Source organism: Cyprinodon tularosa, unplaced genomic scaffold (assembly GCF_016077235.1).
Source record: "Cyprinodon tularosa strain WSP-4 unplaced genomic scaffold, ASM1607723v1 ctg168, whole genome shotgun sequence".
NCBI classification, from domain to species: Eukaryota; Metazoa; Chordata; class Actinopteri; order Cyprinodontiformes; family Cyprinodontidae; genus Cyprinodon; species Cyprinodon tularosa.
Window position 1 is genome coordinate 387,322 of NW_024038513.1, and position 22,397 is coordinate 409,718.

General features: G+C 40.5%; 1 protein-coding gene across 1 annotated transcript; it reads left to right on the top strand.

The window, feature by feature from the left end:
• The first annotated feature begins 2,312 nt into the window (after positions 1-2,312).
• On the top strand, positions 2,313-13,177 carry aste1a (asteroid homolog 1a). Its single transcript, XM_038281171.1, has 6 exons — positions 2,313-2,538; positions 6,396-7,213; positions 7,482-7,787; positions 7,903-8,107; positions 10,417-10,555; positions 12,367-13,177. Exons 1-6 carry the CDS (start codon positions 2,412-2,414, stop codon positions 12,809-12,811), a joined length of 2,040 nt encoding a protein of 679 aa, XP_038137099.1. The 5' UTR covers positions 2,313-2,411; the 3' UTR covers positions 12,812-13,177.
• Positions 13,178-22,397: the final 9,220 nt, after the last annotated feature.

Genomic DNA, 22,397 nt, shown 5'->3' on the forward strand with positions numbered 1-22,397 from the left:
ACCTGGTTCTGTTCTCACCTGGTTCTGTTCTCATCTGGTTCTGTTCTCATCTGGTTCTGATCTCACCTGGTTCTGTTCTCACCTGGTTCTGATCTCACCTGGTTCTGTTCTCACCTGGTTCTGTTCTCACCTGGTTCTGTTCTCACCTGATTCTGTTCTCACCTGGTTCTGTTCTCACCTGGTTCTGTTCTCATCTGGTTCTGTTCTCATCTGGTTCTGTTCTCACCTGGTTCTGTGCTATCTGGTTCTGTTCTCACCTGGTTCTGTTCTCACCTGGTTCTGTTCTCATCTGGTTCTGTTCTCATCTGGTTCTGATCTCACCTGGTTCTGTTCTCACCTGGTTCTGATCTCACCTGGTTCTGTTCTCACCTGGTTCTGTTCTCACCTGGTTCTGTTCTCACCTGGTTCTGTGCTATCTGGTTCTGTTCTCACCTGGTTCTGTTCTTACCTGGTTCTGTTCTCACCTGGTTCTGTTTTCATCTGGTTCTGTTCTCACCAGGTTCTGTTCTCATCTGGTTCTGTTCTTACCTGGTTCTGTTCTCATCTGGTTCTGTTCTCACCTGGTTCTGTTCTCATCTGGTTCTGATCTCACCTGGTTCTGTTCTCACCTGGTTCTGTTCTCACCAGGTTCTCTTCTCACCTGGTTCTGTGCTATCTGGTTCTGTTCTCACCTGGTTCTGTTCTCATCTGGTTCTGATCTCACCTGGTTCTGTTCTCATCTGGTTCTGATCTCACCTGGTTCTGTTCTCATCTGGTTCTGTTCTCATCTGGTTCTGTTCTCACCTGGTTCTGTTCTCATCTGGTTCTGTTCTCACCTGGTTCTGTTCTCATCTGGTTCTGTTCTCATCTGGTTCTGTTTTCTGCTTTCTTTCCAGCTCATTGTTTCCTTAAGTTTCACTTTCCATTTCCAGACCAACCAGATTTTCTCTTTCTCTTGTTCCAGCCTCACTGGGAAGGATTTACGGAACCGAAACCTGAACTGGATAAAAACATGGCATGAAACGCAATACAGCCCCACCCCCATCCTTACATTCTGATGCCTCTAAATCTGAATCCAACTGCTGCTGCTTCTGGCCTCAGAGGCTATTAGCAGGAGGAGAACGGTCAGAACCACAAAGACTAAGGAACCCAGTAAAGAAAGTTCTGGTTCAATTTAAAGGAGGATCAGGTTATTTGAAAATCTGCAATCTGAGTTTACAAGTTAGATTTACAGACTGGGAGGAAATTAATCCTAGAAGCAGCCAAGAGGAACCCTAAAAAAAATAAAAAATACAAAAGTAACAAGTAAGTCCATTTATCTTAAAATAAGTGGATTTCCCCTTAACTTGAGCAGGTGAGTAAGACAATTTGCCTTTGGAAAAAGATGATCAATGTTTACAGTAAACACAAAAAACCCTTATTATTATAAGTGCACAATATGTAACTTGTTCAAATTAAGGAAAAATACACTTATTTTAGGAAAATAACTTATTTTTAGATCAATTGTTTACATTGAACTTCTCGACTTTATGCTGCTAATGACAACAGAAAATACTGACGTAAAATATCTTTTGTTAAAACAAAAATTTGCCCTGTAAAATTAAAATAATTCAATTCTATTCAGTTTATTTCTATAGCTCCAATTCACATCATGTCATCTCAGGTCACTTTCCAGTTCACCAGATCATCCAGTCAGATTGATTCAAAGTTTTCTATCTAAGGAAAACCAGCTGATTGCATCGACTCATTGACTCTTCAGCAATCCCTCACACTAAGCATGCTTGTAGCGACAGTGGAGAGGAAAAACTCCCTTTGAACAGGAAGAAACCTCCAGCAGAACCAGGCTCAGTGTGAGCGGCCATCTGCTGAGGCCCACTGGGGTTCAAGGAGACAGAAGTAGACATAGAAAAAGAAGCATAGATACAAAAGGCAACTGTCAACCAGCTCCACAGGCGGCCCCGTCCAGGAAACACACAGCCAGGCAGACGAGCTCCGAGCCAGCTCCCATGTCAGAGAATGAAGAGAGCACATCCAGTTAGTCACAGTCAGAGAAACAGGACTACACTGAAAAACAGGCTGATCTCCAACATCTATAAACAAAGGTGTTGATGGCAGCAGCACAGCTGATATTTCTCTCCAGGATGGAGTCACAGCCAAACAATACATGCAACTATGTAAGGAAACGACAAATATTAGATCTCAACCAGACATTCAGGTCCACAGAGAAATGATCCTGCCTTTATTGACCTTTTTTGTTGTGATCATAAACAAATAGGCGGTTTATAGGCGGTCACAGTCCAGCTGATGTTATTTTTAACCCAGCAGCAGTCAGTGTGTGACTCTGTTATGATGTTGGGAAAATGAAACCTAATGAAACAGAGGCGGAGTTGCTATATAAAGGCTGACTGAGACATCAGCAGCACAGAGTGAAGATGGGCGTCCAGGGCTTGGCTTCTTTCGTGGAAAAACACCCGAAGGTTTACCGTGAGGTCCAGTTCAACAGGAGCCGGCTGGTGATTGACGGCTGCAACCTGAACTACCTGCTGTACTTTGGCTCAGGTGAGACTCGCCTCTCTGAGCTGCAGATGAGTCTTTTTATTTTAATTTTTAAAGATGTTTAAATCTTGAGATTTTTAGTGAGTTTACACATCCGGACAAAACTTGAAGTTATTAATTTATCCATCTCATAACTCACTGTGTTTTGATGTTTATTCCAACCAGGATCAGACTGGTGATCTGTGATAGGTCCGGTCTTACTTTAAGCGTGCGAGGGTCGGCTCTCCTTAAATCGTAGCGGCCCAAACACGTCCTCTCCACCCGAGGCTCCTGCCTGTGACAGTAAATAACTCAAGGAGCTCAAGAAGTAATCCAATGTTAACTACCTTAGTGATACATGCAGTATATAAAGCCCTTCCTTGTTATGCTCATCTTTGTGACGGTTGGCATTTGGTGTAATTTTCTATTTCTTCAAACTGTAAAATCCTATTTCTTGCAACAAACTAAATTATAATGAAACTAAAATGCTTTTTTTAAACCAAGCTACGATTTTCCTCTTATATTTGGCGAATTTATGTTCAAATATTTTGCTTAAATATGTTTGTCGGGTTCATAAAATGTAGGTTTTTTGCTTAAGAAGAACTGAAATACACAATTTCTGGATAAAATTTCTGCAGGAAGGAGAGACAGTTGAACCCCAACAGAACATGACGCATGGTTACAAACAGAGTATTGTTCTGACAGAACAATTGATCAGTTCCTAAAGACAGGATGCTCCATCAGAATGACAAGGCAGGTTGGTCTCCTGACTGAATCATGAGACAGGAGTGGAGCATCCCCTTGCACAAATGTTTTATAAGCACACATTAATTTTATAATCATCATTGAATAAACCTAACAATGTTGCAGTGCATGATGGGGTTGTGCATCTAAAGGCTAACGTTTCCCGTCTTACGTGCATTGTTGCCAGGTTGGGATGTTTCCCGATCTGGCAGTTTAGGATGGCCGTCTATGGGTAGAAAATGTTTTTCTTTAGATTTATGGCCTAAGAGATCAATAGCCTTCGGTTCAAATTGGGCCTTATTTGTATATCCATATTCGTATGAAAATTTTTTTGGGCTGGAAAACGTGAGTCAGTGACATCTGGCAACCCTGCTGATGTGGTGAGTATGTGTGAGTGGCTGTCTGGCTGTCTGGCAGCAGCACTCACTGTCTCGTTTTCGGGGGGTGGGGGGTTGTCCATGTGTGGTAGATGGAAAAATGCCAGGGCTGAAAATCGTTCCCAGTCTGAGTCTGATTCTAACTCTTTATGCGGCTGGTTCTTCTTATTCGTTCAAGACTGAAAAACTAGAGGCGGTCATAGTATAAATATCTAATCAAAGAGTAATAATCAGGTATAGACTTTGACTAAGTCCCTCTAAAAACCATAAAGAGGTGCTCTAACTGCTTGCCTTTTGATCCAGGGGAGCTAGAAGGCCAACAGGCTCTAATTTACTCTAAAATCCAGCATCATATGAGGGATATTGAGAGGAAATAATAATAATAATTGAACTTTATTGATCTCAAATTGGAGAAATGTACCTCTGCATTTAACCCATTCCCTTGGAGAGCAGTTCGGGGTTAAAGGTCTTGCTCAGGGACCCAGAGTGGCAGTCCGTGGGAGCGGGGCTTAAACTCAGAACCTCAAGATTCCAAACTCTATGCCCTAACTACGAGTCGGCCACTCCCCACAACTGTCCCAAATGACTAGTTGAATCGGTTGAATCCTATCAAAGCATAGAGAATATAAAACATGGTTAATGATTACTGCGAGCATTGAGTTTAGAAAAAGTAAATGATTCCCCAACAATGAGGCCAACATCATTAAAATCATTATTCTGAAGCCTAGTAATAAAAACACAAATTGTTTTGAGATTATTTATATACATCTATCTTCAGTGGCTTCTCAGCCAGAGTTTAGGGCGGTAGGGGCCAATGTCCAGCAGTGAATTATGAATTTATTTCTAAGTGTAATTGGAGGTTAAAGTTAAGTGATTCAGTCAATCACAATCAAGGGGTAAGCAATAACGTGAATGTTGGTGAATGGATTATGTAGGATCCATAATAATAGGTGTGTTTGCATCACATGGGGTGTAGTTGCTGTGGTGACAGACATGGTGACAGCCGAGTGCTTTAAATAGGCCTGTTTACCTTTTGTTTTCTGTCTTACTTTGCTGATTAATCCAGGTGTGCCTGACCTCGGTAACCATGGCTGGGCACACCTGGATTGATCAGTTCATCCAGTTCATCCAGTAAGTTCAGGAAGTAGTGGAGTTGTGCATCAAGCCCATTGGCCGAAACTCGATACCATACTCAATACATTTAATATACTGTCAGAACTGTCAGAACTACAGGTGAGCGGGTTTCCTGCTATGCTACGTTCAGATTGAATGCTAGCCTAGTAACTAGCCCCACCCGCCGGCGGCCAAAATCATTCTTGCCTGCGAGTGGTCTAGCCTAGAACTGGCGGGCCAATCACAGCGCAGAGATGTGTTTTGAATTTTTGGATGCAAGGCGGGCGGGGTTTTGAGGGCGGGACAACAAAGCCATGCCACGCTGGAGAAAGTACAACGAGGAAGATGGTAACAACTATTGAAGAGTTCTTGTCTGACTCAGCTTTGGAATCAGTTTTGGAAGGATTAGACATTGGGTTTTCATTGAAATGTCAGCAGGAAGAGGATCTACGCTCATTCATTTTTAAGGACGTATTCGCCGTTTTACCGACGGGCTGTGTGTTTACACTCCCCCACCAGCTTTCTGTTGTGCTGACTATGTCACAGTCAGTTGCGCTCATTGGTCAGAGCGTTGGCCAATAGGCACAGACATGGTTTGAAAGACAACGGGTTGTTCTCATCAACAATCTTCCGACGTCTCATTCCTCGGGGCCAGACTAAACTACACATTTATCTCACATTCAGTCTTGGTTATCAGGATAACCGCAAGCAGCAGGAGCAGCAAAAACGCGCATGCTTCTTTTTTGATGCTTTTACAAGTTTAATTCTGACGCGCGGCTGAAGCATCTTTGGTGCTCTGGCTGCACCGTCGAAAAGTGGGTTTGATGCAAATTGGGCGGAGCTATCCTCTCCTTTCTTTGCCTTTAACAATGGCAGCTATATTTGCTGTGATCAGTGGGTAAAAAGTAGGTTTGATATATTTTTAAATGAGAAAGTCCAGTTCATCCAGATTACCATCCTGCCTTCAAATACCATTTCTCTGTGGGAGCCGCTCAGACCCTCAAATACAGGTGTAGGTACCAGATCTGCTTGGGGCCCTGCCCCTTCTTATGAGGTCAACAAATGACACTTTGACAAAAGGTATTGCACCCATATCTTAAGATCAAATCTTAGACTTAGACAGACTTTATTGTCATTTTGTACACACAGAGTGTATAGAAAAAGAAATTTCGTTCAGTTCAGCTCTCAAGGCATTTTGCTTTTTTTAAAGTGCAGCAGTGATAAATGTAAACATATGACTGTATATGTTTCGCTTCCCATCCAGGAAGCTTTTTTCAATTCAAAATCCCAGGAATAGCGTTGAGTTCCAGGCTTTATATATTAGCAAGCATTCAAGTCAAAAAAAGAAACGAAAACACGTACTGTTAGTAGCAGTAAAAGTGGAACTGATCACTCTATTTTGGAGACAGACAGAATTAACCAATGAGAGACAAGACCAGGCGGATCATCCATAGGAGATGATGAAATGTCCAGCAGCAGTCCTTCTAATTCCCCCCAACCCCAGAATGGACCTGCATGGCCATAGCCCTGGACTCCTGGTTCTGATGATCAGTTTGTCACCAGAGTACTGGTTCTATTTATTGAGAAAGCCAGGCTCTGGTCCTGGTCAGCAGCCTAATCTCTCTGTTCTTGGGTTATTCCATCCAGGTCTGGACCAGAATCATGGTGGAGAGTATGCCGCCTATGAGAACCTGATTGAGAGATTCATCACAGCTCTCAGAACCTGTGAAATCTCTCCATATGTGGTTCTAGATGGAGGTTCTGATGTAACTGATAAAAAGGTGGAGACAGTGGCGAAGAGGACTGAGGACCGGGTGATAAGGGGACACATAGCAGCAGTCAGTGGCAGACAGATGAGCGTCCTCCCTCGAATGGCGGACCTGGTCTTCAGACAAACATTGGCCCGACTACAGGTTCCGGTGGCCCAGTGTTTTGAAGAGGCTGACCGGGAGATAGCTGCCCTGGCAGCAGAATGGCGGTGCCCGGTTCTGTCCAATGACAGCGACTTCTACATCTTTGACTTACCAGGTGGACTTTTGCCTTATACTCATTTCCATTGGAAGAAGGTGAAACAGAGCGGTTCTCTGAGCTTCATCTCCTGTAGGAGGTACTACTCCTCCAGCTTCTGCATCTTCTTTGGACTCCAGCCTCAGCTCCTGCCTACCTTTGCTGCCTTGGCTGGTAACGACTATGTGAAGCTGAAAGTGGTCAAATGGGATGACTTTGCCCCACCTGGCACAGAGACCCCCAGCCGTCTGGAGGGGCTGCTCTGCTGGTTGAAGAACTTTGAGGAGACCCAGGAAGCCTTTGAGGCAGCTCTGGTCCTGATGGGAGTACTGAACGAGAACAAAAGGGAGGTCCTCCAAAGACTACATCTAGGGATGGAGGACTATCAGCTGCGACCGAGCTCTCTGAACAGGTTCTTCCTTCATGGAGTGCCGCCTGAGTTTCCAGCACTGGATGAGGTGATGAAATACTTATTTCTAAGCCCTGTTTACATCAGAACACCTGTACCTAGAACCTGAATGACCCAAAAACACAGAGCTTGTTAGGACTGATTTAGATCTATACCTAAATGCCAGTTGTACACTCTAAGTAAAGACCTAATGTTAGAATATTCGACAAGTAAGATCATTCTAGAAGTTCTAGATCTGAGTAGAAGTCAGAAGTAATTATGCTAACATTGACCAGAAACCAATTTTTAGATTGATTTTCAAGCGTTCTGTTCTCTAGGAAGCTGACCTTGTCCCAAATTGGATGCTGCTGCCTCTGACTCAAGCCCGGCTATCTCCGCATATCCTGGATGTGCTGCGGCTCCATAAGATGGGTCTTGGTTTTTCCATTGAGGATGAAACGCTGCCTAGCGCCAACCTGATCTCCAGGCCAGTCCGACAGGTGCTGTATGGGCTGCTGCTGGGCAGGAGGAAGCCCAACCTAGTGGACGAAATCGACAGAGATGGTCTGGAGGTGACATCCATAGAAGTCAAACCAATATTGACCAGAACCAGCAAGAAGCTTGTACTAAGCTCACTGCACAAGGTGATTTCATTCAACTGAAGGCATCAAGTCTGCCATTTGTTTTCAGATATTTCCCTCACTAGAGATTCCATTGAGTAACCATACGAATGGTCTTTCTCCTTTACCATATCCGTAGGCAGAGCTCTCAGACCGTCTGCAGGTCTTACTGGAAGCTCTGGAAGTGACTGAGGAGTCTCTGAGCCTTCTGCCACCTGAGCTGAAACTCCCAGCAGCCGTGACCTGCTACTGGCTGCAGAAAGCTCAGCCTACTCCAGACCGTACAATGCTAAAGGCGCTGCTGCTGGGAATGTGCAACAGGAGCACATTAAAGTTCACAGCAGGTAACTGTGACCAGGTTATTGATTGATTGATTGATTGATTGATTGATCAGCCTGTGGAGAAATGTACTCATTCCATCAGCTCAAATAGTCAAAGAAGAAGAATGTGCATGGGGTTATATAACAGCATGTTTTAAGAGAAAAATAAGGGTTTATTTTGTTCGAAGTCATTTTTTCATTTATAAACATCTTTGTTATATTAATATTTAGTTTGGAGCTAAATATTTAGCTCCAAACTAAATATTTAGTTTTTCAAATTTACGACAGAGTATTAGGCCAGACTAGAGATTTTTTTTCTATTTCGAGAATAAAATCATAACATTACGTGAATAAAGTTGTAAAATTACAAGAAATAATGTCATAATTTACAAGAAAAAAAGTCACAAGATTAAAGTCATAAAATTAAGAGAATAAAGTTATAACATTACGTGAATAAAGTTGTAAAATTACAAGAAATAAAGTCGTAATTTACAAGAAAAAAGTCACGAGATTAAAATCATAAAATTAAGAGAATAAAATCATAACATTACGTGAATAAAGTTGTAAAATTACAAGAAATAATGTCATAATTTACAAGAAAAAAAGTCACAACAAGATTAAAGTCATAAAATTAAGAGAATAAAGTTATAACATTACGTGAATAAAGTTGTAAAATTACAAGAAATAAAGTCGTAATTTACAAGAAAAAAGTCACGAGATTAAAATCATAAAATTAAGAGAATAAAGTCATAACATTACGTGAATAAAGTTGTAAAATTACAAGAAATAAAGTCGTAATTTACAAGAAAAAAGTCACGAGATTAAAATCATAAAATTAAGAGAATAAAGTCATAACATTACGAGAATAAAGTTGTAAAATTACAAGAAATAAACTTGTAATTTTCAAGAAAAAAGTCACAACGAGATTAAAGTCATAAAACTAAGAGAATAAAGTCATAAAATTAAGAGAATAAAGTTGTAATATTACAAGAAATAAAGTAATTTACAAGAAGAAAGTCACAACGAGAATAAAGTTGTATTTTGACAACTCCAACAGGAAGCACTTTCTTCCCTAAAATAAGGAATGTCAAGCATTATGTGACGTTATGCTTTGACATCGGTTTGACAAATAAGGAAATCCTCCACTGAGTCCAGAGTGCAGCCCAGGACAGAAGGGTTCAGCCTCTTTCTGTTCCGCTCCTTCCTCAGGTAGGGGTCCCTGGAGCATCCAAAACAGGTGTTAGAGCCACCTCAGCTAACTCTTCTTCCTTTTAAGGAAAAGCAGCAACTTTACCCTGAGCCTCCCCCTAAAGGCTAAGGTCTCCATCCATCCATCCATCCATCCATCCATCCATCCATGGACCCCAGTCTGCTTGAACCCCAGTCGGCCTCAGCAGATGGCCGCTCACACTGAGCCTGGTTCTGCTGGAGGTTTCTTCCTGTTCAAAGGGAGTTTTTCCTCTCCACTGTCGCTACAAGCATGCTTAGTGTGAGGGATTGCTGAAGAGTCAATGAGTCGATGCAATCAGCTGGTTTTCCTTAGATAGAAACCTTTGAATCAATCTGACTGGATGATCTGGTGAACTGGAAAGTGACCTGAGATGACATGATGTGAATTGGAGCTATAGAAATAAACTGAATAGAATTGAATTATATAACAAGCTAAAGTAAATGTAGTCCAGTGACATGCATGTTGGGTCTCCTGTTCAACAACAGTCATTTTATGTAGTTGTTGATTCTGAACTTAGAAGTGTTTTTTTTTTAAGTTCTTATTTTTCATGTGAACAGGTTCGCATAGGGCTAGTTACCATTTTTGATCACTTGCATCCACCTTACAAATGGAGTCCCACCCCCGTCCCTCAGTGAGATCTAGAAGCACAACATCTATATCCAGCCATTCAGCAAAGATACTGCTACATGACTGTACGTCTTCTTTTGGCATTTGACCAATTAAACGAGCCTTTGAATGATATATAAATCAAGAAAAGTAAAAAGCTAATTGAAAAGTTAAAAAGTAAAGTTCCGAGGTTAATAAGCCTTCTTAACAATTATATTCAGCTTATGTTTGACCAAAATTAAAAATGTGCTTCTATCAATCTCAGAGTGTTTTTCACGTGTTTATTTTTCTTAATATATTTCAGGAAAGTTGGTGTTTCTTATTATTACATTGACATTAATGTTAGCCATCAAAATATCCATATTTTTTGAATGTTACAAAGGTAATAAGGTATTGTCCTGGAACCCAGTGACACTATTGGCTTCAAATTTAGATTTTCAAAGTATTTTACTGATTGCCCTATAAAGGGTTAACCGTTTGTATGTCTTTGTTGCAGCTTTGCATAAAAACAGCAGCAAACAGAGGATGGACATAAGTGCAGCTTACGTCTTCAACCAGTGGCAGGTGTCTCTGAAGCACAGCATCCATCTCAACCAGCTGCTGGGCTTCCCTCTGCCAGACCCACGTGTTGCAGAGTGAGTTTCCCAAATTCTTCCTGAATCATCTGGAGGTTATTTTGGTAGAAATACTGATGGAGTTTTTTTTTTGTTTTTTATTGTGCTTCCTTGATGCTTGCCATGTTCGGATTAAGGTGTCTAACCCACATGCAGAAGAAAAGTTCAAAGATTTATTTACAATAAATGTACAAAGTTTGATCTGATCCAGGAGGGGACTTGACTGGTCACGAGTGGGTTCACTGCTGAGGAGGACAGAGAGATCAGTGGAGGTCCGGGTGTTTTGCAGGTTGAGAGTGTTCAGGTCTGTACCTGTTCAGGAGTGGAGCAGAGCTGCAGAGGGGGGGAACCTTGAGGGTCCAGAGGTTGTTGGCAGGCTGAGGGCAGAGGCGGAGGCAGAGCTTACAGAGTGCAGGCAGATCACACATTAAGTTTCCTTCCAGTAATCTGCTGAGAGTGGGCAGGCAGATACTTGACAGAGGCTGCTCTCCAGAGTTCTACTGAGAACGAGCAGACAGATCACCGGCAGAGAAACTCTCCAGAGTTTCAGGTATTCAGGCAGGATCAACCTGGGAAGCAGAGAGGAGAAAAACGGGATCAGGTTTGGTTCACAAAAGTCAGAGATCACAGACAGGCAGGTTGGCTCAGGCTTGCTAACCGTTACTGGCAAACACTGGCACTGGAGTGAAGCCCTCCGCCTCCTTAAGCACAGATCTCCTGATGAGCAGATGGGAGACAGGTGGTGTGGTCGGCTCAGGCTCCAGGAGATCTCGTACGCCCTCTGGTGGAGAAAGTGGACAGACCTCCAGATCCCAACAATGCTTTCATTTCTTTTTTTTTCTTTTTTTTGGGTGGGTTTTTTTTTTACGTACTTTCTCTCGTTTTCACTGTTGTACGGCTCTTTGGCCAACCCCTTGTTTTTAATCAGTATGCAGATAAATGTGGTGTTCTGCTCTGATGTTTTTACGAAACAAACTGCATCCTCTGTTAGAGCCATTTCTTATGTTTTGCAGAATTTGAGTTAATTCAAGAAAGTGAGAACTAAATTATTCATATTTAGTAATAAAGAAATGTATTTAAGTATATATAGATGTTTATTTAGATACTGCGGTGCATTTTGATGGGCTGCTGGTTTGGAGTGGGACTGTCAGGATACACAAACACCATCACAACAGGAGCTGGGAGCCTTAGGAGCATCCAGGGGGGGGTTTACCATTAGGCAATACTAGGCATTTGCCTGGGGCCCCAAGTTCCTGGGGGCCCCATAAAACTCTGTTTACATGTATGGTTAATAAAACTATTCCTTATTTGTGCACATTAATTATGTTTTTGATAAAAATCCTTTGGCTAAAATGCCATCAGAACGCTGATAATAGAAAGGAAAAAGGGACAAGAAGAGAGGGACAAAACCTAGAACAGATAATGGATGTCTATTCTATTAACATTTCTGTAGAATGGGTCTGTTTTATGTGTTTTCTTCCCCTGCCTGTCTTTGCCTAGGGCCCCAAATTTCCTAAACCCGCCCCTGGGAGCATCACAGCCTTTTGACCGTCACATAGGAATTTTATTTAGATAAGAAGTTAAGAATTAATCCTTTGATTTTACATTTCTTAATTTCACTAAAGAAATAGATCAAACTCAAGTTGCAGAATCAAGACTTTTTATTTCTATTATGTTTCGCATCTGAAAGAACTCTGAGGTTCAAAGCTAGTGAGTCGCCTACCGTCACATCCTCCATGTGTTACTGCAGTCAGCTCTGAACTTAATGCTTCTTTAACTGATTAGAATGAAGGTTCTGAAGGTTTGTGATCTAAGTCCATGTTTTGCATCAGGTTGTACCAGGGGACGTTGGTCCACAAGCTGCTCCACAAGATGAGGTCCGGTGAAAAACTGAAGCCCTTCCTGAAGAGTGACAAGTCCAGTGAGAAGATGTACCGCTCCCTGCTCTCTGTGGTCCTCCAGCACCAGGCTCAGAACTTGGTGTTGGCCTCAGACGACCATCAGAGAGTGACAGCCAGTCAGCAGCAGAGATCGACGCAGCAGCAAAAGCATTTTCTGAAGGACCTGAGCATCGACATGCAGCAGCTGTTCCTGCAGCACCAGGACGAGGAGACAGAAAAAGAAATCAAGGCAGCCATGGAGGTGCAGCAGGAGCTGCGACTGGAGGAGGAGCAGCTTCTGGTGAGAACCCGGTACAGAACCAAGGAGAGGAGCAACAGGTGTAGGAATCCAGAACTGGCCCGTAAAGAGGACTGTCGGGGCTGGGACCTCCTCTGATGGACACTACTTCCCTCTGAACGTTACTGAGATCTTTTCCAGAACCTTTCACTCTGCTGAAGGTTGTACTAGGGGATCGGATGGGTTCTGATGGATTTATTCCCCATCAAGTGTGACTGAATCGGACACCCGGGCTTGTATTTGTAGTCTGAGTGGATCTCTCAAGTAGCAACAAAGGGTTCCATGCAGAAAGTTTGGGAATTGAACCTTCTTGCTGCAAGGCAAGGATTCAAGGATTTACCTAACCTCACACTGAACCTGGTTCTGCTGGAGGTTTCTTCCTGTTCAAAGGGAGTTTTTCCTCTCCACTGTCGCTACAAGCATGCTTAGTGTGAGGGATTGCTGAAGAGTCAATGAGTCGATGCAATCAGCTGGTTTTCCTTAGATAGAAAACTTTGAATCAATCTGACTGGATGATCTGGTGAACTGGAAAGTGACCTGAGATGACATGATGTGAATTGGAGCTATAGAAATAAACTGAATAGAATTGAATTAATCTGCAATAATCCTATGAACTGAGAAAAACATTTCTTCTGGTTTTGGTTTCTAAAGTATGAAGCAGCTGATGAGCTGAAGGGAGAAGTTATATTTTTAGCATATTTATAGATGATTGTGAATGATAACGCACATAAAGGCATGGGGCTTTTAATAATAGATAAATAATCAGAGTTTTAATGTATATTTTATGTTTTTTGAACCAGTTTTTAATCTCGTTTATTTCCCACCTTGTTAAACACTTGAATTTATTTTTTCTGCTGTTAATTAAAGTGTGCATATTTAAAAGCTAAACTGAACATGTATGTCGTGGTTTTGGTTCTGTTTAAATTTTCTCTTTGAGTTTTCATTGGTTTTATTTCCATTTTGTTATCTAGTTATTTTTTGGTTGTATTTGAGTTCTTATGTATTTCTTGTTTACCCTCTGTTGCCCTCTTGTGTCAGTCTCTACCAACTAGCTCCCTCCTAGATTCTTCTTTCCACACCTGCTACTCATCTGCCAATTAGTCCTCCCATTGTTTCTGTCTCCCATATGTACTCCTCCTGGTCAGTCTGGTTCCTTGTCATTTCTTTGCCCTTCATGTGAGTTTTTCCTGAACTTCATGATTTTATTTGTAGACTTCAGAGTTGGACTGGGAGAGTTTTTCAAGCCAGGAGTCAATCATGTGACCAGGCCGCCCTGGTCTTTGAGAAGGAAAGCATACATTTATAAAAATGAAATGCTCAAATTAAAAGATGACGTTAAATAGTCTTTATTTCATTTACTGTACGTTCCACTTTTGGATATCAATACCTTTCCAGAATCCTCTGTTCACACCTGCTCCCAGTCAGCTCATTAGTCCCGTCTTTGTTCAGTCAGCCATATATACTCTCCCAGTTAGGGATGGGAATCGAAAAGTGGTTCCTGTTCAGAACCGGTTCCATGTGTTCCAATTCCATGGCACCGTTTGGCAGCTCGCTTCATGATTCTCTTAACGATTCCAGCAGCACCAGAGCCTAGCGCTGGGCAGGACGACTTACGTCATGTTTTTTACGCAAGTTACGCACACGGCATTCAGTAAGCAAGTACGATGTGACCAGGCGTAAGTCTCGAAAAGCAAAAAGTTTAGCTTCATTTTAAGGAAGAGAAAGCAACAAGGCGATTTGCAATCATTGCAAAGTGGCGATAACATCTGCGGGAGGAAATACGTCCAACATGCAGAAACACCTGTGCACACAACATGGCATACATTTTAATGAATGCCGTGTTTTTGATGCTTCTGGACAGAAGCTAAAGTCACGACCAGCATGGAAGGCAACTCTGGTGGTTAGTAGCTAGTTTAGGTCACTGGCTGTGCTTAATGTGGTTCCTAGTAAATCCGATGCCATTTCTGGAAATAAACCCATTTTCTTCCTCTCTTTGGGTTATTAAACATGCTACGAAGTTGCTCCGCAGTTCAGGGAGCGAGAAAAAGGTGACGCTCGTTTATTTCAATCAGGGGGAGATGAGTTTATTGCCCGAAATTGTACAGTAATTCTTTTTTAATAAACTGATTCCTTCTCCATTAGATCTAGATGACTATAAGGAGATGGGTAGCCTGGCTGGACCAGAGGCTGAAGCTCCCGCTCACTGCCTTGTTTTCACCGAGGCAGGCAGAGATAGAACGTCCCAGAAGAAGGTAGACGAATGTCACCGTGCAGTTACCAAGTTCATTGTTAACAGAATCGATTAGAGAATCGATAAGAATCGAATCATAAAAATCTTATCAATACCCAACCCAACTCCCTGTGCAGTTCGTCAGTGCTGGTTCTTTGTCTTTTCCTGGCTCCTCATGTTTGTTTTATCTAAAGTCTCCAAGGTTCTGGTTTTTCTGTATTTTTGTTATGTTGGATTTTTGGATTCCTGCCTCAGTTTCCTGTGAGTGCTCAATTAAATCTTCAAGAACTGACCTCTCCATTTGGGTCCTCAAAACCTCAACCAAACCCTGACAATAACTTTACTGCAAAAATAAATCTGTTTGGCTGCATGCTCCTTCTCCAGCGCCTTCTTTTTTTGTCTCTCTGCTCTCTGCATCACCTTTCCTCTTCCTTTAACCACGTTTGTAGACAGAGTCCATTGCTTCTTAAGGCCTGGTTATCCTCCCACAGCAGTTTGTGGCAGTGAGCGTGTCGCAGATATTTTGATTTATGCCCAATATTGAAGCATGGTCTGTGCTATGTTATTCCACACCACAACGCAAGAGGGCCAATCAGGAATTAGCTGTGGGTCTAGATACGGCCGAGGCGGTGAGGAAGTGGAAAAACACAAGGAAAAGCAGAGTACTTTTCAATGAAGATAACTTTAAACTAGTCTTAACTTTAAAGAAATACACTCTATACATTGCTAATGTGGTAAATGACTATTCTAGCTGCAAATGTCTGGTTTTAGGTGCAATATCTACATAGGTGTATAGAGGCCCATTTCCAGCAACTATCACTCCAGTGTTCTAATGGTACAATGTGTTGCTCATTGGCTCAGAAGGCTAATTGATGATTAGGAAACCCTTGTGCAATCATGTTTACACATCTGAAAACAGTTTAGCTCGTTACAGAAGCTACAAAACTGACCTTCCTTTGAGCAGATTGAGTTTCTGGAGCATCACATTTGTGGGGTCAATTAAAAGCTCAAAATGGCCAGAAAAAGAGAACTTTCATCTGAAACTCAACAGTCTATTCTTGTTCTTAGAAATGAAGCCTATTCCATGCGAGAAATTGCTAAGAAATTGAAGATTTCCTACAACGGTGTGTACTACTCCCTTCAGAGGACAGCACAAACAGGCTCTAACCAGAGTAGAAATAGAAGTGGGAGGCCGCGTTGCACAACTGAGCAAGATGATAGGAACATTAGAGTCCCCCACCCCTGCAGTTATTCTACGGGGGGGTGCTTCAATCGTTACACAAGAAGTTTTAAATTGTTTCTCAATCGTTTTCCACATACATTGTTTGTTCCCAAGTAAAGATATTTGTTCAGAAAATAAGGCTCTGAGCTTTTCTACAGTGGCATGAAAGGTAAATTCTAACAATATTACATTGACATTTTTGTTCCTATGTTATTGTCGCTTCAGCGTATTCTAGGTCAATAGATTCCTATAAAACCATCGAAGCAGAAAGCAACAGAAAATAGTCACAGGATGATTCAGTTCAGGGTGTCATTAGTGAACAAGTTAGTTTGGCCAAGCCTGAAATTACAAAGGTAGAGAGTTGGAAATGTGAATAATATGCAGTAGCTAACCTCTCTTTTTGAAATAATTTTACTTATTGAAGTACATTTATGGTATGTCTTTGTACTGCGTGTTAACTTTAGTGAAATTGCCTATTATCTTGTTTTTAAAACTTAAAATTTAAAAGTACATTTTTATCAAGCAATTAAAATATCAGCTATCAAAGTGAAGTGGAAGGCTGCTGCTGGGCTGCTGAGTGGACTGGTCCTCCATCCCCCAGGGCCTCTGAATAAAAAAGGGTGGCATTTTGATAACTTTAAACTAGTGCTGTCAATCGATTAAATTTTTTTAATCGCGATTAATCGCATCAATGCCTAAGTTAACTCGCGATTAATCGCATTTTAATCGCACATTTTTTTTCTGATTGAAAATCCTTTAAATAGTCTTGATGACATACAAAAAATACATACAGGCTTGGTTTGTGCCAATGTTCTTTTTTTAAATGAAAACAGGTCACAGACACTGATTTATGCCATAGAAACATGGCGAGAAGATGGGAAGCATGTAGCGAAAAATAAGAAATATGTAGCCAAAAAAAAAGGCCCTGAAAACAGGCTGATGTAAAAGACAGTCTTTACGGTCAATACAGTCTTTTGAACAAAGACAAGCATTTTACCCTACTGCTATAAAATGTAGTAGAGTTAACATTAGATGTTAATTAACCAAGATAATAATGAACAATTTTCAATCAATACATCAAAATCAATAGACCGACATCACTAGATGGAGGTAGTCTATGCTCTAGAAAGTTACTTTTCAGCCTCTTAACAAAAATGAGAACACACACACACACACACACACACACACACACACACACACTCACACGATACTGACCTTTGCGTACACAGACAGCAAGAGTGCCGTAGCAGATTCCATTTCACCTCAGTAATCTGTTTTCTCAGCATATTTCAGGTTGCTACTAGGCACCAGACACTCAACTTGTTTGTTGGTGGTGGGGCTTAAAGAAAAGGCACTAGCGCCACCCAGTGTATGAGCGTCTTTTTCCCTTGAGGAGCTCCGCTCTCGAAGCCTATGGAAAATGCATAGACTGGGGGGAAATGGCCCCGCCTTCCCGCAGGCTGCAGCGGGCTGTACTTGGAAAATTGTACCATAAAACCACATAGCGTTAATCTCACGTTAAAAAAAATTATGAGCGGGTTCCCAGATGTATGTGAGTGGAGCTGGGCGGAGCGAGACATGCATCTGGCTGTTGTCAGGTTACTATTACGCCCCCTAGTGTCGGAAAAATTGTTCGGTTGGATGAGCCGCGATTGAAAACCACGGTGATCCAGACACTATATACCATCTAAAGCACTTTCAATTCTGCCAATGTGAGCACACGTTTATTCACAGGACAGAGGCGGGTCCCTTGGGGTTATTTTAAAGTTTTAAGCCTATAAATTTACCTCCCCCCCCCCCCCCCACCCCATTATAATCCTTCCTAATTAATGCCTGAAGTAAATAAGATTAAAAAAAGATTCGCCGAAATCTAAACATTTTGGAGCTATTGATAATGAAAGGACAACCTTTCAGTAATTTCTAATAAGCACAAAAAAATCTAGTTCCATTTTTTCTAATGGCAAAGGGGAACAGGCATCAAAGACCAACGACAAGGACCAACGGCTGAGAGCAAAGGCATTAACCGATGCAGCGTCTACATATGCAACATAGACATATGCAACATAGACATATGCAACATAGACATATGCAACATAGACATATGCAGCACCTATGCAGCATCTACAGATGCAACATAGACATATGCAACATAGAAATATGCAACACCTATGCAGCATCTACAGATGCAACATAGACATATGCAACATAGACATATGCAACATAGACATATGCAACATAGACATATGCAACATAGACATATGCAACATAGACATATGCAACATAGACATATGCAACATAGACATATGCATTGTAGACATATGCAGCATCTATGCAGCATCTACAGATGCAACATAGACATATGCAACATAGACATATGCAACATAGACATATGCAACATAGACATATGCAACATAGACATATGCAACATAGACATATGCAGCACCTATGCAGCATCTACAGATGCAACATAGACATATGCAACATAGAAATATGCAGCACCTATGCAGCATCTACAGATGCAACATAGACATATGCAACATAGACATATGCAACATAGACATATGCAACATAGACATATGCAACATAGACATATGCAACATAGACATATGCAACATAGACATATGCAACATAGACATATGCAACATAGACATATGCAACATAGACATATGCATTGTAGACATATGCAGCATCTATGCAGCATCTACAGATGCAACATAGACATATGCAACATAGACATATGCATTGTAGACATATGCAGCATCTATGCAGCATCTACAGATGCAACATAGACATATGCAACATAGACATATGCAGCATCTATGCAGCATCTACAGATGCAACATAGACATATGCAACATAGACATATGCATTGTAGACATACAATGCATATGTCAGCATCTACATATGCAGCATAGACATATGCATTATAGACATATGCATTATAGACATATGCAGCATAGACATATGCAGCATAGACATATGCAGCATAGACATATGCAGCATCTACAGATGCAACATAGACATATGCAACATAGACATATGCAGCACCTATGCAGCATCTACAGATGCAACATAGACATATGCAACATAGACATATGCAACATAGACATATGCAACATAGACATATGCAACATAGACATATGCAACATAGACATATGCAACATAGACATATGCAACATAGACATATGCAACATAGACATATGCAACATAGACATATGCAACATAGACATATGCAGCACCTATGCAGCATCTACAGATGCAACATAGACATATGCAACATAGACATATGCAACATAGACATATGCAGCACCTATGCAGCATCTACAGATGCAACATAGACATATGCAGCATCTACATATGCATTATAGACATATGCAGCATCTACATATGCAGCATCTACATATGCAACATAGACATATGCATTATAGACATATGCAGCATCTACATATGCAACATAGACATATGCATTATAGACATATGCAGCATCTACATATGCAACATAGACATATGCATTATAGACATATGCAGCATCTACATATGCAACATAGACATATGCATTATAGACATATGCAGCATAGACATATGCATTATAGACATATGCAGCATCTACATATGCAACATAGACATATGCATTATAGACATATGCAACATCTACATATGCAACATAGACATATGCATTGTAGACATATGCAGCATCTATGCAGCATCTACAGATGCAACATAGACATATGCAACATAGACATATGCAACATAGACATATGCATTGTAGACATATGCAGCATCTATGCAGCATCTACATATGCAGCATCTACATATGCAGCATAGACATATGCATTATAGACATATGCAGCATCTACATATGCAACATAGACATATGCATTATAGACATATGCAGCATAGACATATGCATTATAGACATATGCAGCATCTACATATGCAACATAGACATATGCATTATAGACATATGCAGCATCTACATATGCAACATAGACATATGCATTATAGACATATGCAGCATCTACATATGCAACATAGACATATGCAGCATCTACATATGCATTATAGACATATGCAGCATCTACATATGCAGCATCTACATATGCAACATAGACATATGCATTATAGACATATGCAGCATCTACATATGCAACATAGACATATGCATTATAGACATATGCAGCATCTACATATGCAACATAGACATATGCATTATAGACATATGCAGCATCTACATATGCAACATAGACATATGCATTATAGACATATGCAGCATAGACATATGCATTATAGACATATGCAGCATCTACATATGCAACATAGACATATGCATTATAGACATATGCAGCATCTACATATGCAACATAGACATATGCATTGTAGACATATGCAGCATCTATGCAGCATCTACAGATGCAACATAGACATATGCAACATAGACATATGCAACATAGACATATGCAACATAGACATATGCATTGTAGACATACAATGCATATGTCAGCATCTACATATGCAGCATAGACATATGCATTATAGACATATACAGCATAGACATATGCATTATAGACATATGCAGCATCTACATATGCAACATAGACATACAGTATGCATTATAGACATATGCAGCATCTACATAAGCAGTACATATGCAACATAGACATATGCATTGTAGACATATGCAGCATCTATGCAGCATCTACATATGCAGCATCTACATATGCAGCATAGACATATGCATTATAGACATATGCAGCATCTACATATGCAACATAGACATATGCATTATAGACATATGCAGCATAGACATATGCATTATAGACATATGCAGCATCTACATATGCAACATAGACATATGCATTATAGACATATGCAGCATCTACATATGCAACATAGACATATGCATTATAGACATATGCAGCATCTACATATGCAACATAGACATATGCAGCATCTACATATGCATTATAGACATATGCAGCATCTACATATGCAGCATCTACATATGCAACATAGACATATGCATTATAGACATATGCAGCATCTACATATGCAACATAGACATATGCATTATAGACATATGCAGCATCTACATATGCAACATAGACATATGCATTATAGACATATGCAGCATCTACATATGCAACATAGACATATGCATTATAGACATATGCAGCATAGACATATGCATTATAGACATATGCAGCATCTACATATGCAACATAGACATATGCATTATAGACATATGCAGCATCTACATATGCAACATAGACATATGCATTATAGACATATGCAGCATCTACATATGCAACATAGACATATGCAGCATCTACATATGCATTATAGACATATGCAGCATCTACATATGCAGCATCTACATATGCAACATAGACATATGCATTATAGACATATGCATTATAGACATATGCATTATAGACATATGCAGCATCTACATATGCAACATAGACATATGCAGCATCTACATATGCAACATAGACATATGCAGCATCTACATATGCAACATAGACATATGCAGCATCTACATATGCAACATAGACATATGCAGCATCTACATATGCAACATAGACATATGCAGCATCTACATATGCAACATAGACATATGCAGCATCTACATATGCAACATAGACATATGCAGCATCTACATATGCAACATAGACATATGCATTATAGACATATGCAGCATCTACATATGCATTATAGACATATGCAGCATCTACATATGCATTATAGACATATGCAGCATCTACATATGCAGCATCTACATATGCAACATAGACATATGCAGCATCTACATATGCAACATAGACATATGCAGCATCTACATATGCAACATAGACATATGCAGCATCTACATATGCAACATAGACATATGCATTATAGACATATGCAACATAGACATATGCATTATAGACATATGCAACATAGACATATGCATTATAGACATATGCAACATAGACATATGCATTATAGACATATGCAGCATCTACATATGCAACATAGACATATGCATTATAGACATATGCAGCATCTACATATGCAACATAGACATATGCATTATAGACATATGCAGCATCTACATATGCAACATAGACATATGCAGCATAGACATATGCATTATAGACATATGCAGCATCTACATATGCAACATAGACATATGCATTATAGACATATGCAGCATCTACATATGCAACATAGACATATGCATTATAGACATA

Coding starts and splice junctions, on each gene's coding strand:
- aste1a (XM_038281171.1), top strand. CDS start 2,412: ATGGGCGTCCAGGGCTTGGCTTCTTTCGTGGAAAAACACCCGAAGGTT. Junction 7,788..7,902: donor TACTAAGCTCACTGCACAAG/GTGATTTCATTC, acceptor CCATATCCGTAG/GCAGAGCTCTCAGACCGTCT. Junction 8,108..10,416: donor CACATTAAAGTTCACAGCAG/GTAACTGTGACC, acceptor TCTTTGTTGCAG/CTTTGCATAAAAACAGCAGC.